At 38.4% G+C, this 19,551-nt stretch overlaps 1 protein-coding gene across 1 annotated transcript in view; it reads right to left on the bottom strand.

The window, feature by feature from the left end:
- The window catches only part of SNED1 (sushi, nidogen and EGF like domains 1), a 1,598,911-nt gene that overhangs the window by 1,044,349 nt on the left and 535,011 nt on the right, over nucleotides 1-19,551 (bottom strand). The window contains exon 4 of the mRNA XM_044070335.1: nucleotides 12,571-12,733. Within this exon, the coding sequence (XP_043926270.1) occupies nucleotides 12,571-12,733 (163 nt within the window). The remainder of the gene's footprint in view (nucleotides 1-12,570; nucleotides 12,734-19,551) is intronic.

The following is a 19,551-nucleotide window of genomic DNA, read 5'->3' as shown; positions in this document are numbered from 1 at the left end:
TAAAACACATTATTATGCCATTATACTTTATTGCAATCAGACATCTGAGGTATATACAATCAATAAATTCACTAGAACTGCTGTCTATGGAGGCTCAGTGGATGAAAGTGTCTGATCCTGCTGTCATGTTAAACAGTCATTATTTTTTTCTGTACAGAACTAATGGTGTTTGTGTAAATTAAGTTGGTATACTTTACTGTGGCTACAGGTTTTGTGAAACAATGTTGAAATACATAATTGTGACCAAAATGTTACCACAATCAGACCTATGATGTATGCAGAGTCGACAAAGTTCATATAATTTCTGTGTACAGGGGTGTTTATAGATGAATATGATGGACCCTGCTGCAATTTACAAAAGTTAATCACCCATTATTCTGACTTTGCAGATTTAGTGTGCATTTGTGCAAATGTAGCTGGAAAACTTTATTATGGCCATTTTTGTAACACAGCATCTGAAGTACACACAGTCAGTAAAGTAGTTGTAAATGATTGGTATGGAGCCCTCTATGGATAATGATGGCAGTGACTGTGTGTGTGTGTGTGTGTGTGTGTGTGTGTGTGTGTGTGTGTGTGTGTGTGTGTGTGTGTGTGTGTGTGTGTGTGTGTGTGTGTGCATACGTCTGTAATGGGATTCTTGCAGTGTATCTAAAAATACTAAGTTGGTCATAATTTTGTTCACGTTCTATCACAGTCTAGCATAGGCAATATACACAAAAAGTTGCTATCTTTGGTGGTCTGAGCAGGATGTATATAGCAGTAACTGATAATTGGCATACTGATGCAGTAAGTAGCTTTACTAGTTTACTGGACTTAGTTTTCAGCTTGAGTTCTTAGTTGGGGTTCCTTCTGACTGGAGTCTGCTTGTCCTCCCTGAGTCTTAGTGGGTTTCATTTAATTGTTCTGGTTTCTTTCCCCAGCCCCTGGGCTGTATAAGGAGATTTTTTATACAGGCTTAGTTAGGTGGGCCAGTCCTCAATTTCTGCCCAAGGCCTGACTTAGTATAAAATCATCCCTTGTTAGATGCGTGCAGAGATTGCTAGGGAGCCGGTGATTGTATGATTATTATTTCTTAAACTTTTTCCTCAATCAGACCTCAGAGATATGCAAAGAAGGTTACCATAACATTTTCAGGGACATTCAATTCACTTGTAGCAAGAAGTTGGAATACATTACAATGATAACTATTTTTTTCACTTTCTTCTCATTCAAACATTAGACGTTTGTAGCTATCTTTTGTATGTATTAATAAGAGGACATGCACTATATTTTTTTATTTTGTTAATCCTTTGTTGACCAGGTTATTCCCACTAGGCTGGTGGCCTTTTACAGGGGAGACAAAGGTGGGATTTACAAATGGAAATTTGGTCAAGACTTCAGAGAACTTCCACTAAGTGTTACAACACACAAAGTGCATGAGGCAGCATCCATTCCTAGTACAGTGCTGGCTTGGAGAATGGCATGCAAAACATGGGATCCAAAGAAAATGGAGCCGAAGTGAGTGCCAACTCAGTAGAGATTTTTAATGAGTTTGAAGAGGAGAGAGTTATCCAGCAGAAGGGACAAGGAGATCAGATTGAGGATTCAGAGGAGATTTTTCAGCAAGAGTTTTTTGAAGGGCCGAAAGGTAAACAGGGAAAAGTTATAATTACAACCTTTCAGTCAAGAGGGATGCAAGATGATATATTACTGATAGAACAAATTGAGCCAGAGATGGGAAAGAAGTATCGTTGGGGAATGATGGAAAAATTAAATCACATGGAAGAAGAGCAAATAAAGAAGAAATTATTTGTGGAAGTAGTGTGAACACAAAAATGAAGCTTGAAGGGAGAGAAAGAAGACAACAGAGCTACAGAAGAAGTACTATGTACTGAGAATTCAGAGTAAGTAAGAAGTGGAATGGACAGGTATGAAATATTTGACAAGATAGTTGTGCCTTTAGGCATAAAGGCACAGGAGGTAAGAGCTTTTATCTTAATTAAAAAAGAGACTTGTAATATTTTTTGAGACTGATGAAATGCACGAAATGGTTGTGAAAGAATATGGAAAGAAAAAAAGACATATACCCATGGAAGAAGTATATTATAAAGACTTGTTTTCAAAAACACTGAAAATTTTTAACATTCAATTTCGAACAGAAACTTAAAGAAAAACTGTAAAAAATACTTATTAAGAACTTTTGTAATAAAATATGGAAATGTATAAAGTTGTCAATAATACAGGACTTTGGACAGAGGCTTGGGACTGTAATGTGATTTTGAAAATGGAAAATGATAAAATTAAACATATTCCAAATATGATTAACATGTTTTTTTCTGTGGGAAGAAAGGATATTTTGTAAATAATTGTGACAACAAAATATGTTATTTCTGTGGGAAAGCTGGTCATGATGCTAAAAATTGTGACAGAATATGTTATAAGTGTAAGCAAACTGGGCATGTATGGATGGATTACAGGAAGGAGAGGATATTAGACAGTGATGTAAAAGAACAAAATGTAATGAAAAAGAAATATTGCAAAAGGAAGAACAACAAAAAGATAGGATGGAAAATAATGATATAAATCTAGAAGAAAAAAACATGGATATTGTACAAAAAGGGGAAGAGGAGAAAGAAGGTGGAACAGAAGTTAGTGATGAAGAGGATATGAACTGGAAAACAGTTAAAAAGAAAAGTTCAATTGAGAAAAGGTTTAAAGATAGGAAAAGAAAATTTTAGGATTTAGGAATGAATGTTAAAAAGAAAGGAAATGGATAACTAAACAATTTATAGTAGATTAAAGAGAAGGATGGCAAATAATCTTATAATTTTATCTAATGTTAGTACAAATAATACAGTTAGGAGAATTGGAGTGACAGAATGGTATAATAAATGTGATGCAGATTTGATAGTGTTAGAAGATATTAGGATTTTAAATAACAAAGAAAAAGAACAGACAGAAACATTATGGTTAGATGATATAATATGGAACTGAAATTATGAACATTGTTCAGGGATTGCTATATTGTATAGAAAGGGAATACAAATTTTAGATTACAATTTGGTTACATTAAGAAGAGTAATGGAAGTGGACTTCAGATGGGAAGGGAAAATTACATGTATATATATGCTATATAAAGAGGGTCTATATTAAATCATCGAACACTTAGAAAAGCGAATGATGATTTATCGACCCCATGTAAGCGAAAACTTACAAACTTGAATGCCTAGAACAGCGATTTTTTTCCAAGGGAAAAAATTGCTGTTCCAAAAAAAAAACAAACAAAAAATAACACTTAAAACATAACATAAAGTGGGGGGGGGCTTTGACCCCACACCTCCATGGGGGGCTGTGCCCCCCCACACCCCCTACTTAAATATACCAACTCTGAGATTGCACTACAGTGATGAAAATGGCAAAGTAACGGACATGGCCAAGCAATTTCTTTCCTAGGGAAAGAATTCACTTATATGCCGCTTCATCATTTTGCCTTTTCATCTTTCCAAGTTCATCCAAGAAGCATTTGAAAGAATGCATCTTCGGTTATCTAATAGGAACCCTATAAAGAAAGGAAGAAATTATTTCTTGATAGATTATGTTATAGTAAATATGGATATAATAGTAACAGGAGACTTTAATTGCGACTTAAGACATAAAAAGCATAAAAAATAGAGTATCTAAGAAGGTAATGGAAGAAATAATAAAATGTAGAAAGACAGAATTATGGAATTGGAATAACAGTACATATCAGTGGGGGGAATTTCAAACAGAGATATATTATTTTCTTTTATCTAGAACTATGAGAACTGTAATAGAAGAAGCAGTAGAAAGTTTTTTTCAGATCATTTATAAATATGTATTGAAACAGATGAGAATAAAGAATATGTAAAACTGGGAAAGGAATTAAAAGAATTAATGGAAAGAAAGGTCAAGAAATTCTAACAATATTATGCAAGGATCATTTAACAGTGAGAGACTATGGTGGAAAGTGCTACTTCTGTGCATTAAAGTAAATCAGGCATTTTAATTATAAAATTGCTCATGTTTATTTAAAAGAAGAGAGGTTATATTGTTACACAGATGGGAGGCATCCAAAAGAGATAAAAGGAGATAAGATCTACCTGTTATCATTGTTGTCTTTGACTTATCAATTTGCCTAGTGCAAGGTTAGTTTTTGGTGATTGCCATTTTTATGTGCATTTTAAAACCAAACTGGTTGCCAAGAGTTAATATGACGATCTTGGTAGAGTCCCTCAAAGGATGTGGAGCCGGCAGAAGTGATCTTTAGTGATTTTCCATTAGTGACAGTGACAGATACAGGAGAGGTTTTTAGGATACTTGGATAACCTCTCATAGTCAGTTGTTTAAGAAATAAAGACATTAGTTATTGAGGTATTTATAGGAGGCTGATGCTGTTCTGCCAAGATTCATGGACTGAAGTTAATTGCCAAAAAAAGAAATTATCATATTCTTGGGAAGCCATCACTATGGGAATTGCCATATTGAAAATACAAAGCTAAGAGTTGACCCAGTTGTTTACAGTTTGGTAACATATGTGTACAGTGATCTAACTTTCATCCGTGTCCATTTTCATAAAAAGGCCTTCTATACTGCAGAGCTTATTAAAAAAAGGGATTATGTTTAGATCTAGGGATTTCCTCTTCCCCCTTCGCTCAGCTTTCATTAGGCCAGTCATTGAATATATGCTCCCTTTGGCATGCATCTTTTCAGACACATACAACTGGAACACCCACAGAGATCCCTTACTAAAACGATTCTAACTGTAAACATGTCCTATATGGACTAACTCAGAACTCTATACTTGATATTCTATGGACTGCTAGGACGTGACCTGTATCTGGCATCCAAGGAATCCTCCAACATAATACTAATGGACTTATTGTACATCAGCACATCATATGGTGTCAGAAATACTTAGTCTAGGGATTTAAACCTTTTCTGTAGTATCAACAGAATGATTTGGAGGGACAGGTATATATCACTGAGCATACCACTGTTCTGGAATACACTCCCCCTTCACAGAAAACAAAGCTTGTTCCTGCCCTTATTCAAGTACAATTTGGATCTATGGATGGGAAACAGAAAATTTACTCCAGGACTACTCCTTGTACTTCTGAAGGACAGATGAAGCTCCTAAATGCTTTATTCCATGCATGGTTCCCCTCAAAATATCTATGGTATGATCCCAATTATTCTCATTACGGATGATATATAATCATCAGCCATGGGATTGGTAAGGCTAATGTAACACTCCAAATGGGATAGGTTAATTTGAACACCAAAAGGGAAATTGGCTAGGCTTAAAATATTCCGTAAGGGCAGTTAGCTTAGTACTTAACTATGAACTTATTTGAGTAAGTGAAAGTATTTTTGCAAAAGTGCAAAAAGAGCATCTGGAAATTCAGTGTACATTACAATACCTGAATCATTGTTATATTTAATTGGTTTGTTATTTCCTATGTTGACAGACATCCTATTTACAAATATACTGTATAGAAAAGGGCCAGGTACTGCGCCCTGAGACAGAGATGTAGCCAGCTTTTTAGGTGTCCAGTGCACTCTCCAAATATAGTTGACGAGTAAAAAAAATAAACTAAAGTAAAGCTCATAAAAAGTTTTCTGCTCCCTCAAATACTGCAGCAACCCATTTGCTATAAATGTAACAAGTGACCAGACGCAGTCAGAATACACGACCAGAGGCATGTTGCAATAAAGTGCTCAGAATTAGCTTGCAAATACAGTATATTGGCATTCATTGATGAATACTGGTCTGCACTAACACCCAGTTGTCATCTGCCAATTGCACCCCTGACACCTTACACTCAGGACATCTTCTCTCTGTGCCCCATCCTTGATATAGGACTGCCTGGGGAAATCTAGCAGTAACCATGTGTTGTTTGGAAGTAGTGTAGTTCCACATTACTACTTGTGTCTTGCCATGAGATAACTGGGGAACCATCTGACAGCACTTGCTGAAAGTCCAGCACTTTTGAGAAAGTTAAGGACATATCCTTTTCAAGATATCATAATGGTCAGATGCCAGAATGATCTCTTCATCCTCTTCTTGGTTAAAAGCTGTACAGCTGCAAATGTATGTTGATAAAAAATGTGATATTATTTGGAACACTGGCTAAACCACCATTGTTGGCTTAAAGTGAAAAAGAGTTTCCCCCCAGAAGCATGTTACAATTTATGAATATTTTCAAATACTCTGGCATCAGACTGGATTCATTTTGAACTTTCAGCAACCATATTTAAATTGTACAAAACAAAACTTCAATAATGGTCTAGAACTACTCCTGAGTCAGTATTTCCTTATTAGAGAAAGTTGATCAAGTCTGCCCTTGTGAAAGGAGCCATTCTACCTATCTTACAATATGGCCTCCCATTATGTACTCAGACAAACAACAACATATCTATTTTTCAGACTTTCTAAATAAGATTTTCTATTTTGGTTTTCAAGTCTCATTATGACAGCATCAATTATTTAGTCCTGATTGGCAACTTATAACTTCTTGTCTACAGAAGTATGCACATTCTATCTTCTTTAATATACAAGATTCTGAATCTATATCCTTCCCACTTAGAGGGTCTCTCATTGCCTACCTATTCTCCAGATCTCTCCAGTCCAACACCCCAAATTCTAAACCATCTTATTGTTGGCATCTAATATCTGATTACTAGTCACAAGCTCTACTCATTTATAACATATTTTATGTGAAACTGTGTCCATAAAACGTCCACAGCACCCCAGTCTTGCATCGTTTAAGAATGAGTTACAGGCTACTAAGCTAAATGCTGCATATCTAGTGTATTTTGTGAGGTTACCAACATTCTTCCAGTATACCTACTTCTCTGCCTTCTATAATTATTTTAGATGGTTGCCTTCTTGGTATCTACTACCATGTTTTATCTACTTATCTGTGAAGGCCTCCCGCATTACGCCTTTTTCCTGTCCTCGGTTCCAGAAATGATAACCCCTCTCTACTTTTTTCTTCCTTCCCATCCTTTGCTTTCTACTTTCCTCTCCTTCTCATCTTCTTTCCTCTTTTGATTTTACTGTAGATCACTGAACTGCAAAACCTTGAGCATCAGAAACACCAAAAATAAAGCCCAAAACACAGACGGGAAAGAAAGACAGACCTTATGCCTTTTGTTGCACAGGGAAAACTCTCTACATCCCCCAAATTTATATATATATATATATATATATATATATATATCCATTATATATATATATATATATATATATATATATATATATATATATATATATATATATACACATCTATATATATATATATATATATATATATATATATATATACACGCACACACACTGGAATTTCTGAGACAAAAGGATCGACAAGTTCAGAAGACCGACATCCGGAACACTGGGTTTTCATGCGAGGTAAGTAACTGCTTGGCCATCCTGTTGAAATTTGCGCCTTACCTCCCATGGTAGTGCAATTTCGGAGTTGGTACATTTAGTTAGGGAGGTGTGGGGGGCAATGCTCCCCACATTGGTGGGTGTACTTTTGTTTCATTTAGTTTTTTTATTTGGGATTGCCAAGCCGTTACTTACCTCACGTGAAAAGTCGGTGTTCTGGATGTTGGTCTTCTGAAGTTGTAAGTGCTTTAATCTCGGCCAAGTTGGAGTCGGGTAAGTAAAACTTCTGTCTACTATATATGTGTGTGTGTGTGTGTGTGTGTGTGTGTGTGTGTGTGTGTGTGTATATATACAAATTTCATAGTCATACTAACTCAAAGAAAGAAGAAAGCACCCAAAAGAAGGGAATTATTGCTGGAACACTCTTAGAAATTGAATCAGCGATAATTTCTTATGGAAAACAGCAACTGACATTATGTTCCTCTGTGTCTTTTTTCCTTTAGGCAATTGATTCTAAAGGAATTTCACCTCAATCCACCTGTAGAGGAACTCTTTTTTTTCTTCCTTTCATTTTTATTGCTTTTGTCTTTGTGCTATTATTTTGCTTGTCAGTTTTATATGCTAGCATACTTTCTTCGTATCTTACCTTATCGTATCTTATAGTACTGACTTATTATTGCTGCATTCTTTACCTAGTTTTCATATCTAGATTTTCACTTTCTTTTGCATGTTATGTTTTTGACAACTTGTAAATTCTACTATGCAGATAAGTTTTTGTTTATTTTGTCTGTTTTTGAACTGGAACTGGGCTATAGCTCAAAGTGGTCGCCGGTGGTGTAGTCCACTTACCTACTCAAAATAAATAAGTAAAGTAACCTCTCAGACAAATAAATAACATATGTCTTCTTAGTTCTAGTAAAGAAGAAGTAGAATTAGAAAGAGCATTGACTACAGTGAAATACTGGCTGCAGTAAAAACAGCTCCAAAATAATTTTATCAAAACTAAAGGTCATGTTATTTGGTAGTGGGTCTAGACTAAGTCAGATTCCCCCGATTTAACAAACTGAAGATTCAAGTTTCACATACATCAATAGTCAGTGATTTAAATTCCATTGTATATAGTTCAACACTTATCTTATACTGATTACTTAGACAAGTTCCAAGCCAAATGAAATAACCCAAAATGAACCGCATGACTCATAACTTGCCCATTGTCCCCAGAGGGTAACTGTATTCTGGGTATAGCTCTCTGGAAACTAGAATATGATGCCCCCATCTGGGCTCAGTTCTCAGTAGCAAACTTACATGTTTTTCATTTTGACCACTGCTGCAGTAGCCTTACCTATAAGGGTTATATCTCACCAAGGATATAACAGCCAGCCAGCTTCCAAACCTTCAAGACACCTTACATGCGAGTTTGTGTGTGAGGCTCTTCCGAGCTTTACTGCTGCGAAGAGTACACTCCTCTGAGGCTTTCTTGGATCGACGGTCATCTTGTGCTTTCCTTTGCTGGCCAGATAAATTCCTTTTGGGGAAATAACTTCCATTTTCTTATATTTACTAATGTTTTATTACTTTCCTCTGCAGGAAATTATTAAATTATTAAATTAGGAGTGTTGTGTTTTCATGGACTGCTTCAAGACTGTAACATACTTTTAAACAAAGCCCTCCTTTTTTCTGTCAGTTTTAAAGTTGTGTAAACTAACTGATAAATTTTCTCTGGAGAAATTATGTTTAACTTTCTGTTGTGGGGCTGCCATAGTGTTTGATAGTACTTGGAAAGAGGCATCATTTTCCACTTGACCATGGAACAGATTGTTGGTCCCACGGTAGGTCTTTCTTCCAGCCACAAAAATAAAAAGTTAAGCAAGCAGCCTTGTCACCACAGCAGGCTAGCAATTTGCTTCAGCTGCAGGTGGGTGATTCTGCTGTGGCCATTTGTTGTACCTCAGACCACTTATCGTTTACCCTGAATCCCTCTGCTGTGGCATCTACAGCCACTATGGACCAGGGGTTAGCCACATCCTCTGTGGCTATTGGAGTCCCCTTAGTGGGCAAGGGAAAGTCACTCGTTGGTCCTGGGAGAGGAAACACGGAAGGTTTTTCTATTGTTTCAGAATGCTGTACCCATCCCTGGGGAAGCAGCAGCTGCTGTTGGTAACATAGGTGGCCCCATTTTTTCTGTGAAAAGAAACAGAAAACCAAACATGTATCTATTCCTCCCCAAATGTGCTGGATAGGAGAAGTTTACTAGGACAAGTTCAGGGTTTAAATCAGGCTACTGATCCTTCATGTAGAATAGTTTCTGTTAGAAAAAAAAAGAGGGATGCATCTCTTCCTGAAGAAATTCAAGATTCTGAATCTGAACAGGAAGATGCAGGGGCGGATTTAGGGTTTTGTCCTCAGATTTCTGATTCAGACTCAGAGGAGAGCTCAATTTCTGATTCTTCTTGTGGTTGCTTCTCTTCCTCTGAAACTATTGCTAGAATGTTCCAGTATTTTCAGTGAGAGATCACTGAGGTTTCTCAGTTTCTCAGAAAATACTACAGGTTGTTGTAGAAGGTTTTTCCAGAATCTACTTCCATTCCTCCTGTCCTTTCTGCTTTAGATGATGTGAGTCTTACTGTCTGCAATTTTCCTAATAGTCAGCAAGCTGTCCCTAAAAAGGCAGATAGGATGTATAAGGTTCCTCAGTCTTTTAAATTTTTATGCACTGTTCCCAAACCTAACCCAGCAGTTATAGCTTTAGCTGACTGCTACTGCCAGTAAGCACTTAGTTAAGTCTAGTCCTACTCTTTCTAATAAAGACAGGGAAATTATTAATAGGTATGGGAAAAAGTGTATACTTCTGCAACTTTGATTTTCAGAATTTTAAATTTGTCAGGCTCCTCTGTTAACATTTGTTCTAACATATTGTGAAAGTATGAGGAATGTTTTATCTACAGTTTCCTTGTGTGAAGAAAAAATTGCTTCAAACAACAGTTTCTTGAATTGTACAGGTCATTACTTATTGTTTGCAGTCTGTATGACTCAGTGGATACTTCTTCCTGGGCTATGACAACTGTACTGCTTTAAGGAGGTCTGTTTGGCTGCATTTTCAGAACATCCCAGATGATTTAAAAATTAGATTTTAAATTCTCCTCTAGACAGAGATTTAGAGTTTGGCCCCTTTGCTGCAGAGGTGATAAAAAGTGTGATGAAAGAGCCAAGCTGATCCTGGGAATCTCTACCATTTTGCAGCCCTCCTTTTCCAAATTGTCCAAGGGCTGTTCTTTCTCCTCATCCAAGTTTGGCAAAAAACAGAATAAACAGTCTCAACAGAATTCAGGTAAAAAGACATTTAAGAAGAATGGCAAGGAGTTCCAAAAAGAAGTCTCAAACCTCTCAAAACCAGGGACAGTCCAACAAATCTGAATGACTATTCAAGAGAATTTGTGATCCCCCTCCCACCCTGGCTCCTTTCCTCTTCCAGAAAGTCTGAATCTCAGTTTGTCTCTTTGGTAATAGATTGTTTCAGACAAACGGGTTCTGAAAATCGTTCAACAGGGTTACAGATGACAGTGGGAATACCTCCTTTCCAGGGAGTCATTCATCATTCTGCAGAACAGACTGTTTTGTTTGCACCTGTTCTTCATCACATGTTGTCCCAAGGAGTGACAGAACCAGTTCCTCCTTCTCAGCTGGGGAAGGGACTTTATTCAAGGATGTTGCTAGTACCAAATAAAGAAAATGTTTGGAGACCAGTTCTGGATTTTTCTTTCCTAAACCTGTTTATGACAGTATTCATACTCAAAATGCTGACACTTTACAACCTGTTAGCTCTTCTTTCGCCTTTCAGTTTCCTGGTAACACTAGATTTAAAAGATGCTTATCATCACACCCCTGTTCATCCCGACTTCAGGGGTTTTACTAAAGTTTTGTATGTCTGGATCATATGTTAGTTTCCTGCCTTACCCTTTAGACTATCCACTGTACCAAGAGGTTCACAAAGTGTCAAGCTCCAGTTATAGTTTATTGCAGACTACAGGGTATCTGTATTTTTTCATATTTTGATGACTTGCTTATCTTTGCAGTCTTTTTCAAAATGTCAGGATTGTCTCTCTCTTTCTCTTGGGTGAGAGATTTCTTGCACATGCTGGTATTGCAAGAGATCCTTTAAAAGTCTTTCTTGACTCCCTCACACAGGATTGTGTTCCTGAGATGTCAACTAGACGGGTCTATATTAAATTATCAAACGGCACGAATGTCGAACGGCCAGATTATTGAAAGTGCCGTTCATCGAGTTCTGGTTTGTGGGATTGGGGTGCAGTGAAGATCGGGAATTTTGCCCTTTCCTCACTATAGTGCGATCTCGGAGTTGGTATATATAAGTAATGTGAACGGCACTTTCGATAATCTGGCCATTCGACATTTGTGCCGTTCGATAATTTAATATAGACCCAACTAGACACCCCAGTTCAAAGAGATTTTCTTCCAGATGAAAAATAGATCTTTATTTAGAGCTATTTATAAGGTTTTCCATTCAGACTTCGGGCACTGTGAGGGAATAAGTCAGGATTTTGGGTCTCTTGGGATCCATGATTATCTTGATTGCCTGGCAAGACTCCACATCAGAAAGATACAGTGGTATCTGAAATCTCTTTGGTTCCAGCATCAACACCCTTTTGCAAGTTTCAGACACATGGCTTCTTTAAAAGCTGATACATTTAACTAAAGAGACTCAATTACTGCTCAGACTATAAATTTTAGTTTTAATATGGGAACCTGCTAGGTGAATAGGTTCAGAGGGGAATACTATGCTAAGTGCTCTGTTGGGCCACTTTAAGCCTAGCCAATACCCCAAAGGTCAGAACCAAAATCTGTGCCTTGTGTCTATGAGGTGAAGACCTTAACAACAGTAAACGTAATTAAGTTACTGACTTTAGTAAATTCCAGTGCCAGTGAAATAAAGCACATTGGTTCAGGTTTTGTTATAAAATAATCATAAGAAGTAAATCAACATGTGCTCCGTCTCAGCTCAGCTGCTGACTACAACTCAAAATTAGTATGAAAGAAGGAGTTAGTTAAAATAATACTGAAGAATGGAGAAAATAGCTATGTTTTGTGAGATGCTGAAAGACATGACAATCATATACTTCATTAACAAACTGCTGAAAAAAATGAAACAAATTATAGCTTACATGTGTCATTGCAGCTTCCAACCTGAACATGGGCATCATCGATCCGAAATACCCAACGCCCTGGAATGCCAACATTAGTTGTTTCCTCCACATCAACAATGTCATCAGTACGGGAACCTGGAATGTTGAAGTAACGCTTCCCATCACCTGCATTGAAGCCTGCCTGGGGACACAGTAATAAAGGGAGACAATGCAAATTGTTAACCCATCAATATTTTCATGTCTATGTCCCCAAATCTTCATAGGAAATGTACAAACCTGTTGGTTTCTCTGTGTAAGAAGTCAAATTGTTACTGCCCTTTATTGACACCTACTGAGAGAAGCAGGAAATGCCATAATTCCAAGATTTCCAAATAACTATTGGGAAGCAAATCCCAGTCCTTGATTCTATTCCAACAATCCTGCAGCATTGGTAGAAAAGATGCTTTTACTTTAAGCGTGGATCCACAAGCATTAATTGGGCATGAGAAGTAAAAAAGCATCTGTGCACAGTTCTGATTCATTAAGATTAGTAACATATTATTGATAAGGGGTCAACAACTTAATATTAACAAATATAAAACTCTTCCTAAGGTACCTCCCTACGTTACCCATAACAGTTTCTCAGTACAGAGGGAACTGCTATTCTGGAGTGTCTGGCTTTAGACATTGGTCCCATTGGCTTCAATGTGTCCCTCATTCAGATATCTAGGAGGCTCTTTCTCTATCACCAATCCTGTCATAGGAAACCTGCACTAAAAGCAGTGAAGACACAAGCTTTGAAAATATACACAGCCATCATGCATTTTATGTCATTAAAAAAAGAGTACTAGCTGAGCTGCGGTTCTGTTTTGGACCAGAACATTATGCTATCATGTATGTGATTTAATCATCAGTAACCAAAAGAGATGCCCTTCATTGCACTGGATTCAGCAGAATACCTCACTGAAGTACTGCAATATCCAGTAGCGTAGGTAGGGTGGGGTGAAAGGGGCAACTTCCCGAGGCACAAAGTCCTTGAGGGGGCAATCTGATCAGCCAGCCATCATCCAAATTGCTCCTAGTGCAATACTGGCTGTATTTTTGGTCAGTCAAACCTGAGCACTATTGCAGTCCTTGTGTGGTCTAAGTGTAGCAACTGCTTGCTACATTGTTTGATAAAGTTCATATATAAAATTTTTTTTTTTTCTAAACCCTGAGAATCCTAGCACTCTGTGCAGGGTATAAACTGTAACAACTGTCTGCTACATTTGTAGCAAGCAGTTTGCTGCAGTTTAAAAGAAAATAAATATTTATTTATTTTTACTATACATTAAGGAAGGAGAGTTGGGGCCAAGGAAGAGAAACAGGACCTGAATGACTGAGGCAGGCGGGAGGAGTGTGTGTGTGTGTGTGTGTGTGTGTGTGTGTGTGTGTGTGTGTACAGTATCTGCCCACATGGTTAGTGTGCCAGTAAAAGGAACAGGCTTTTTTTTCTTGCTCTTCACATGAAGAGCTGAGGGGGTGATCTTGAGGGAGGGTGTGGTGTAGATTGGGTACTGTCTGCAGAAAGCACCCTGCAAGTTTTGTAGAAGTTCTTTTATTTGCTCTTCACATGAAGACCTGAGGGGGTAGGTGCTGGTTTGTGGGACTGATAAAGGGCACTGTTTGAACCCGCTATACTTCTCACTCACCTGACTGGAACCATCAAAGGCTATAAAACAGCTAGTGATGATATTTTCAGCAAAGTCACCTTGGGTATGTCCAGTCAGACCATTACAATAATAAAAATGTAGAAGACACCAGTTTGCTCCACACAAAAGCATCAACCTTTCCTTTTCTTAATTCCAGTACATTTTTCTTCTCACACATTAGGGACTCTAAAGGATGTTGTGGAAGTGGGCAGACATACAAAAAATAAAAAAATGTCCAACTCACATATAAAAGTGGCATAAGATCATATTCTGCACATAAAATCATATTCTGCCCAAGAGACATTTGCATTTGTAGTATATAAAAGGAAAGTGGTCAAATGTTTCCTAATAAAACAAAATCTAACAAGCTTTCCTTACAAATACATTACAAACTAGTGAAGTGAGAAAGCACAAGGTAAAACAATTGCCGAAGAAAAACTCGGAGCATCACTCAAAATAAACAATTGTTTTATTAAGCGCCTTTTGTCCAACTCTATAGTGGGACTTCTTCAGATAAAACAAACTTGAATCCACAGATATTAAATAATCATCAAAAAACAATAATTTGCCCACAACCACCAATACAAAAAAATCCCTAATTAAACAATTAAGCTAAGTATTCATCAGTTAAATAGAAAATAAAACCCATTCACATGGATAAAATACAATAAATACAAGAAAACTTGGTTGATACAAAGAATTATCTCCACTAAGTGCAGCCTAGAGTTAAAACATGTAGGACTAACTTATAAAAACATATATACATGTCAGTGGAAAGCATACTTGAAGCCTTCAAGTTCCTCCATTATGTTATCTTTCTGTCTGAAATAATCATTAAATGTTTACTTACATCTGGATATTGTGATACAGTAAAAGACAATAAAAGACACTAGTTTATGGATTTAGTCATTTATCGCATTTGTTTACTGGGATGGTCTGACTGGATAAACAAACTTCCCTTTTTTAGCAAAGGCCTGGGGAGAAAAACTCCACAGTAAAATGAGTAAAGAGTAAAACATTAGCTAATACATTTGAGACAATAAGCATAAATAGGTTCATAGGTTGGTACTAGGCTATCGGCCCTAGGGCCTATACAAGCCTAGCCATAACAATTCCCTGGCTATTTCTACCCACAATATTTACTTCCCTGGACCCCTGTCTAGCAGGGTGACTGACATGATCCCCGGGGTAAATTTCCTATCTCCCATCCAATCATCAAGGTTCCTTTTGAAGACGGCCAAGGAGGTGCTCTGCTGGACATGTATGGGCAGTCTATTCCAGAGTATGGGGAGTCTCTGGGTTAGGAACCTATCCCTCCAGCATGTTTTGTTCATTGTGATGACAAGGTTTAGGTCCCTGGAGCATGTGGCTCTGATGGATTGTTTTTTCTTTAAGTGTAGCATGTCCAACAGCCCTAAGTTTGACATGGCCTTGTATGTTAAGCAGAGATCACCTCTGAGTAGACGATATGTGACACAGTATAGCTGGAGTTTTTTTAGTTGTTCAGCATAGGGCATCTGCTTTAGGCCTGTGATTCTTTTAGTGAGGTGTTTCTGTGGCCTTTCCAGTTGCTGCAGATGTCTTGTGAGGTACTCTATGATGGGTCTAATGAGGGATGAGTACAGTGGGAAAATGGCCTCCTTTTTTCTGGATGAAAAGCCCTTAGTGATGAGGTGTGCCACATAGAAGGATTTTCTGACTGTTATGGTGATGTGGTTATCGAAGGTGAGACCACTGTCCACCTGTGTTCCTAAGTCTCTTATCACACTTTCAGTGTTTAGTGTACTGACACCTATGTGGTAACTCACGGGTACATGGTTTTTCCCAAAGGGGATAACTATACACTTCTTGGCATTGAGCTTGAGCCCATGGCTCTGGCACCAAGCATCTATTTCTGTAAGGCCCTTTTGTAGAATATCCACATCATTTGGGGATTCACTAATGGCTCCCAGTTTGCAGTCATCTGCGAACTTTGTTAGCCAGAGTTCCTTAGTGTTGGCCTGTACTTCAAAGAAGTAGATGCCAAACAAGAGCGGTCCCAGGACTGAACCCCGAGGTACTCCACTTGTCACTTGTCTGGAGCTGGATTTGGGGTTGTCTACTTTTACAGTGTGGGTTCTTGTCAGTAAGTCAGTTGGCAACCCATCGAGTGACATAGGGATTTATGCCCAGCTTAGTTAGTTTATCTATGATTCCAGAGTGGAGCATGGTGTAGAAGGCCTTGGTGAGGTCCAGATAGGCTGTGTGGACTGCCTTACCCTCATCCACGGCTCTGAAGACTGATTCTAAGAAGTCAGTCAGGTTCAGGAGACGCGATCGGCCCTTCACGAACCCAAAGTGGGTGGGGTCCAGGTTTGAAAGTTGCCATTGTTTTTGTTTATAAGTTCCATGGCCTTGCAGATCAGGCTCGTCAGACTGATGGGATGGTAGTTCCCAGGATCCAAGGTGGATCACCCCTTGTGGAGTCGGATAACTGTAGCTGTGTGCCACTCAGTGGGCATGAAGCCTGAGGTGAGGCTATGATTAAACATGACACTTAGGTGAGGTGCCAGTTCATTTTGTAGTTCATGTACTACACAGCCCGGGATGTCGTCTGGTCCCACGGATGTTGTATTCTTAGCTTTGGACAGTGCAGTTTTTACCTGTGTGGCCGTGATTACCAGAATTTGGCAATCTTTCGGTATTGAGATGGGCCCTTTAGGGGGTGAGAGGGGGGTGAAGTTGGCACTGAATCGATCTGCCAGGATATTGGCAATATCCTTGGGATCAGTATATTTAATGCCATTCTGTTATACCTCAGAGCCATTTAGGCTCTTGACATAGCTATAGAATGCCTTGTGGTTGTCTTTGGAATATTTGGCAATTTTATTTTCGTAATTAGCTTTGGAGGATTTTATGAGGGATCTCAGCTTCTTACTGAGGCTAGTAAGGGAGTTTTTTGCATCCTGGGATTTTCCTCTTTTCTGCAACAGTTTCTTCCTTCTGTTGTATAGTTTGTTTATGACAGGGGCCACCAGATTGGCTTCCTTTTTTTGGAGGAGAGTGTTTTGGTTCTTTTTGGGATGCCACGGTTCATTCATGAGTGGATGTGTTCATACAGTGCTTTTGTGTAGGATTTGGCAGTTGAACTTTCAGTTCCCGTCTGCATGGGTTTCATGGTTTGTCATTTCTGACTTGAGTAGCATGAAGTTGGCCTTGGAGAAGATTTTACTGATGTTTCCTTACTGGGGGGTGGGCGTGGGATGTGGATGTCAAAGATGATTAGCTTACGGTCAGACCTAACCAACGAGGGGTGTAACCACTGGTGTGGAGCATCGATTTCCCATGCTGGTAATGACCAGGTCCAGGATATTACAGCCCCTGTGGGACTATGGATTAGTTGATCCAGGGTATTGGAATTTATGAATTCCAAGAACCGTTGGGCAAAGGTGTTGGTACATGAGTAGTTTTCCCAGTTAATGGCAGGGTAGTTGAAATCACCCAGTATTAGGGTGTTTGGTTGTATCTTAATATTTTCCAGTATGTTTAGAAAGGTGTAGTGAGAATCTTGGGGCATGGTGGAGGATCTGTAGCAAGCTGCAATTTAGATTGCTGTCTTACCTAGTGTTAGTTGCACCTGGAGAATTTCAGATGCATTGCATTGGGCAACTCGCTTGGAGGTGTGAATATCCTTGGTGAATATGGACACTCCTCCACCTTTAGTGTTTCAGTGCTGGTTTGGTGGCCGAAAAGTGCAGTAAGAGTTGTAGCCTGGTATTGCAGGGGTGCTCTCTGGAGTCTTGAACCAGGTCTCAGTTACTGCACAGATATCAATGTTCTCCATTTTTAGGAGTGCCTCGAGAGAGTGCATTTTGAGGTTTAGACTTCTAGCATTGAGTAGCATTACCTTCAGATTTTGCATACTTGTACCTGTTATGGTGGTGCTTTTGTCCTTTGAGTCTTGCCTAAAAAAGGCACTATGGAGTGGCAAGAGCCTTAGCCAGTAACCTGAATCCCAGGGGCGACAGGTGCAGACCATCTCTGGCAAAGCATCGTGGTTTGTGGATCATTTCGTCCCAGGCAGGCAGATACATTTTAGTCCAACATAAGTTACAGTTTGATAAAGATTTGATAAAGAATTTTCACACCTGATATGGTAATAATATACAGTATAATAAAGTGTCATACATGTCATATACAGTGTTACATCTGGGGACACAAAAATGAAAACAGATTATTTATGATTGACATATAATGCAATTTATTACAAAGCTTTATGGCAAAACATTTTTTTGTAAATTGTAATGTTGACAATAAGTGTAGGAGGTTCTTTGAAGTACAAAGAGCTGCAGACCAGATTGTGGTTATACCAGGAGTATGAGAGCCATTTAGTGAGTAGGGAGAATATACTGAAAGTAGAAAGGTCCAGGAAAGAGGGTGAGATGGATGCAGCATTTAGGTTATCCCAGAAGAGCTGCAAGAGTATAGCCAAGTATTTTTGGTGATTAAGTGTAGTTTGAAAGAGTTATTCTTTTCTATTATACAATGACCCCCCCCCATTAATATTCCAAAACGTGCACGCTGATTGATCAGTGTGCCTGTTGTAAATCCGACTTATACTAATGGAAAAAGGTCCAGTCTTCCGGACTTTTTCCATTAGTATAAGTCTTTACTTTTTTTGTGATAGGTAGCAATGGAGAATGGAAGAGCTATGTTGCTGTAATCTCGCTATGTTAAACTCGTTTAACATAGAGAGACAGTTTTAAAAAAGGGAACGGAGATCTTCTTTTCTCCATTGCTTTTTTTAAAGATATCTCGCTATGTTACAATTGTTTAACATAGCGAGACAACTTTAAAAAAGCAATGGAGATCTTCCTTTCTCCATTGCTTCCTCTACACACAGCTCTGATGTACTGCGTAAGCATACGTATGCGCAGTACATCAGAACTGCTCCAGGATACCAGACAACTCCGGAAGGGCAGCAAGGAGGCATTATACAATGCCATTATTTAAGAAAAGTAAGTATTTTTTTTCTTAAATAATGTCATTGTATAATGGCAATAACCCACTTCTGGATGTGGGTAATGCTGGATTTACCCACAGTTGTCTTTGTTTGGCCACTCGGGCTTCGCCCTTGTGACCAAACCACACCAACCATGGGTAAATCCAGCATTACCCACACCCAGATGTGGGTTATTGCTTAAATATTCTAAGAGATAGAGGTCTGGAATTCCAGGCTTTAGAAAGGGAGGAGGTGTATATGGAGTCTCAGTCAGTATTGTTTGATTTAATTATAGTTCTCAACATCTTGTCAGAAGAGCATATTAATCTTTTGGGACTCTAGAGTTGG

The sequence above is a fragment of the Protopterus annectens genome, chromosome 4.part1 (genome assembly GCF_019279795.1).
Source record: "Protopterus annectens isolate FY-2018-M chromosome 4.part1, PAN1.0, whole genome shotgun sequence".
Classification (NCBI taxonomy): Eukaryota; Metazoa; Chordata; order Ceratodontiformes; family Protopteridae; genus Protopterus; species Protopterus annectens.
The sequence above is the reverse complement of the archived record's forward strand: the minus strand, read 5'-3'. Positions and strand labels throughout refer to the sequence as shown.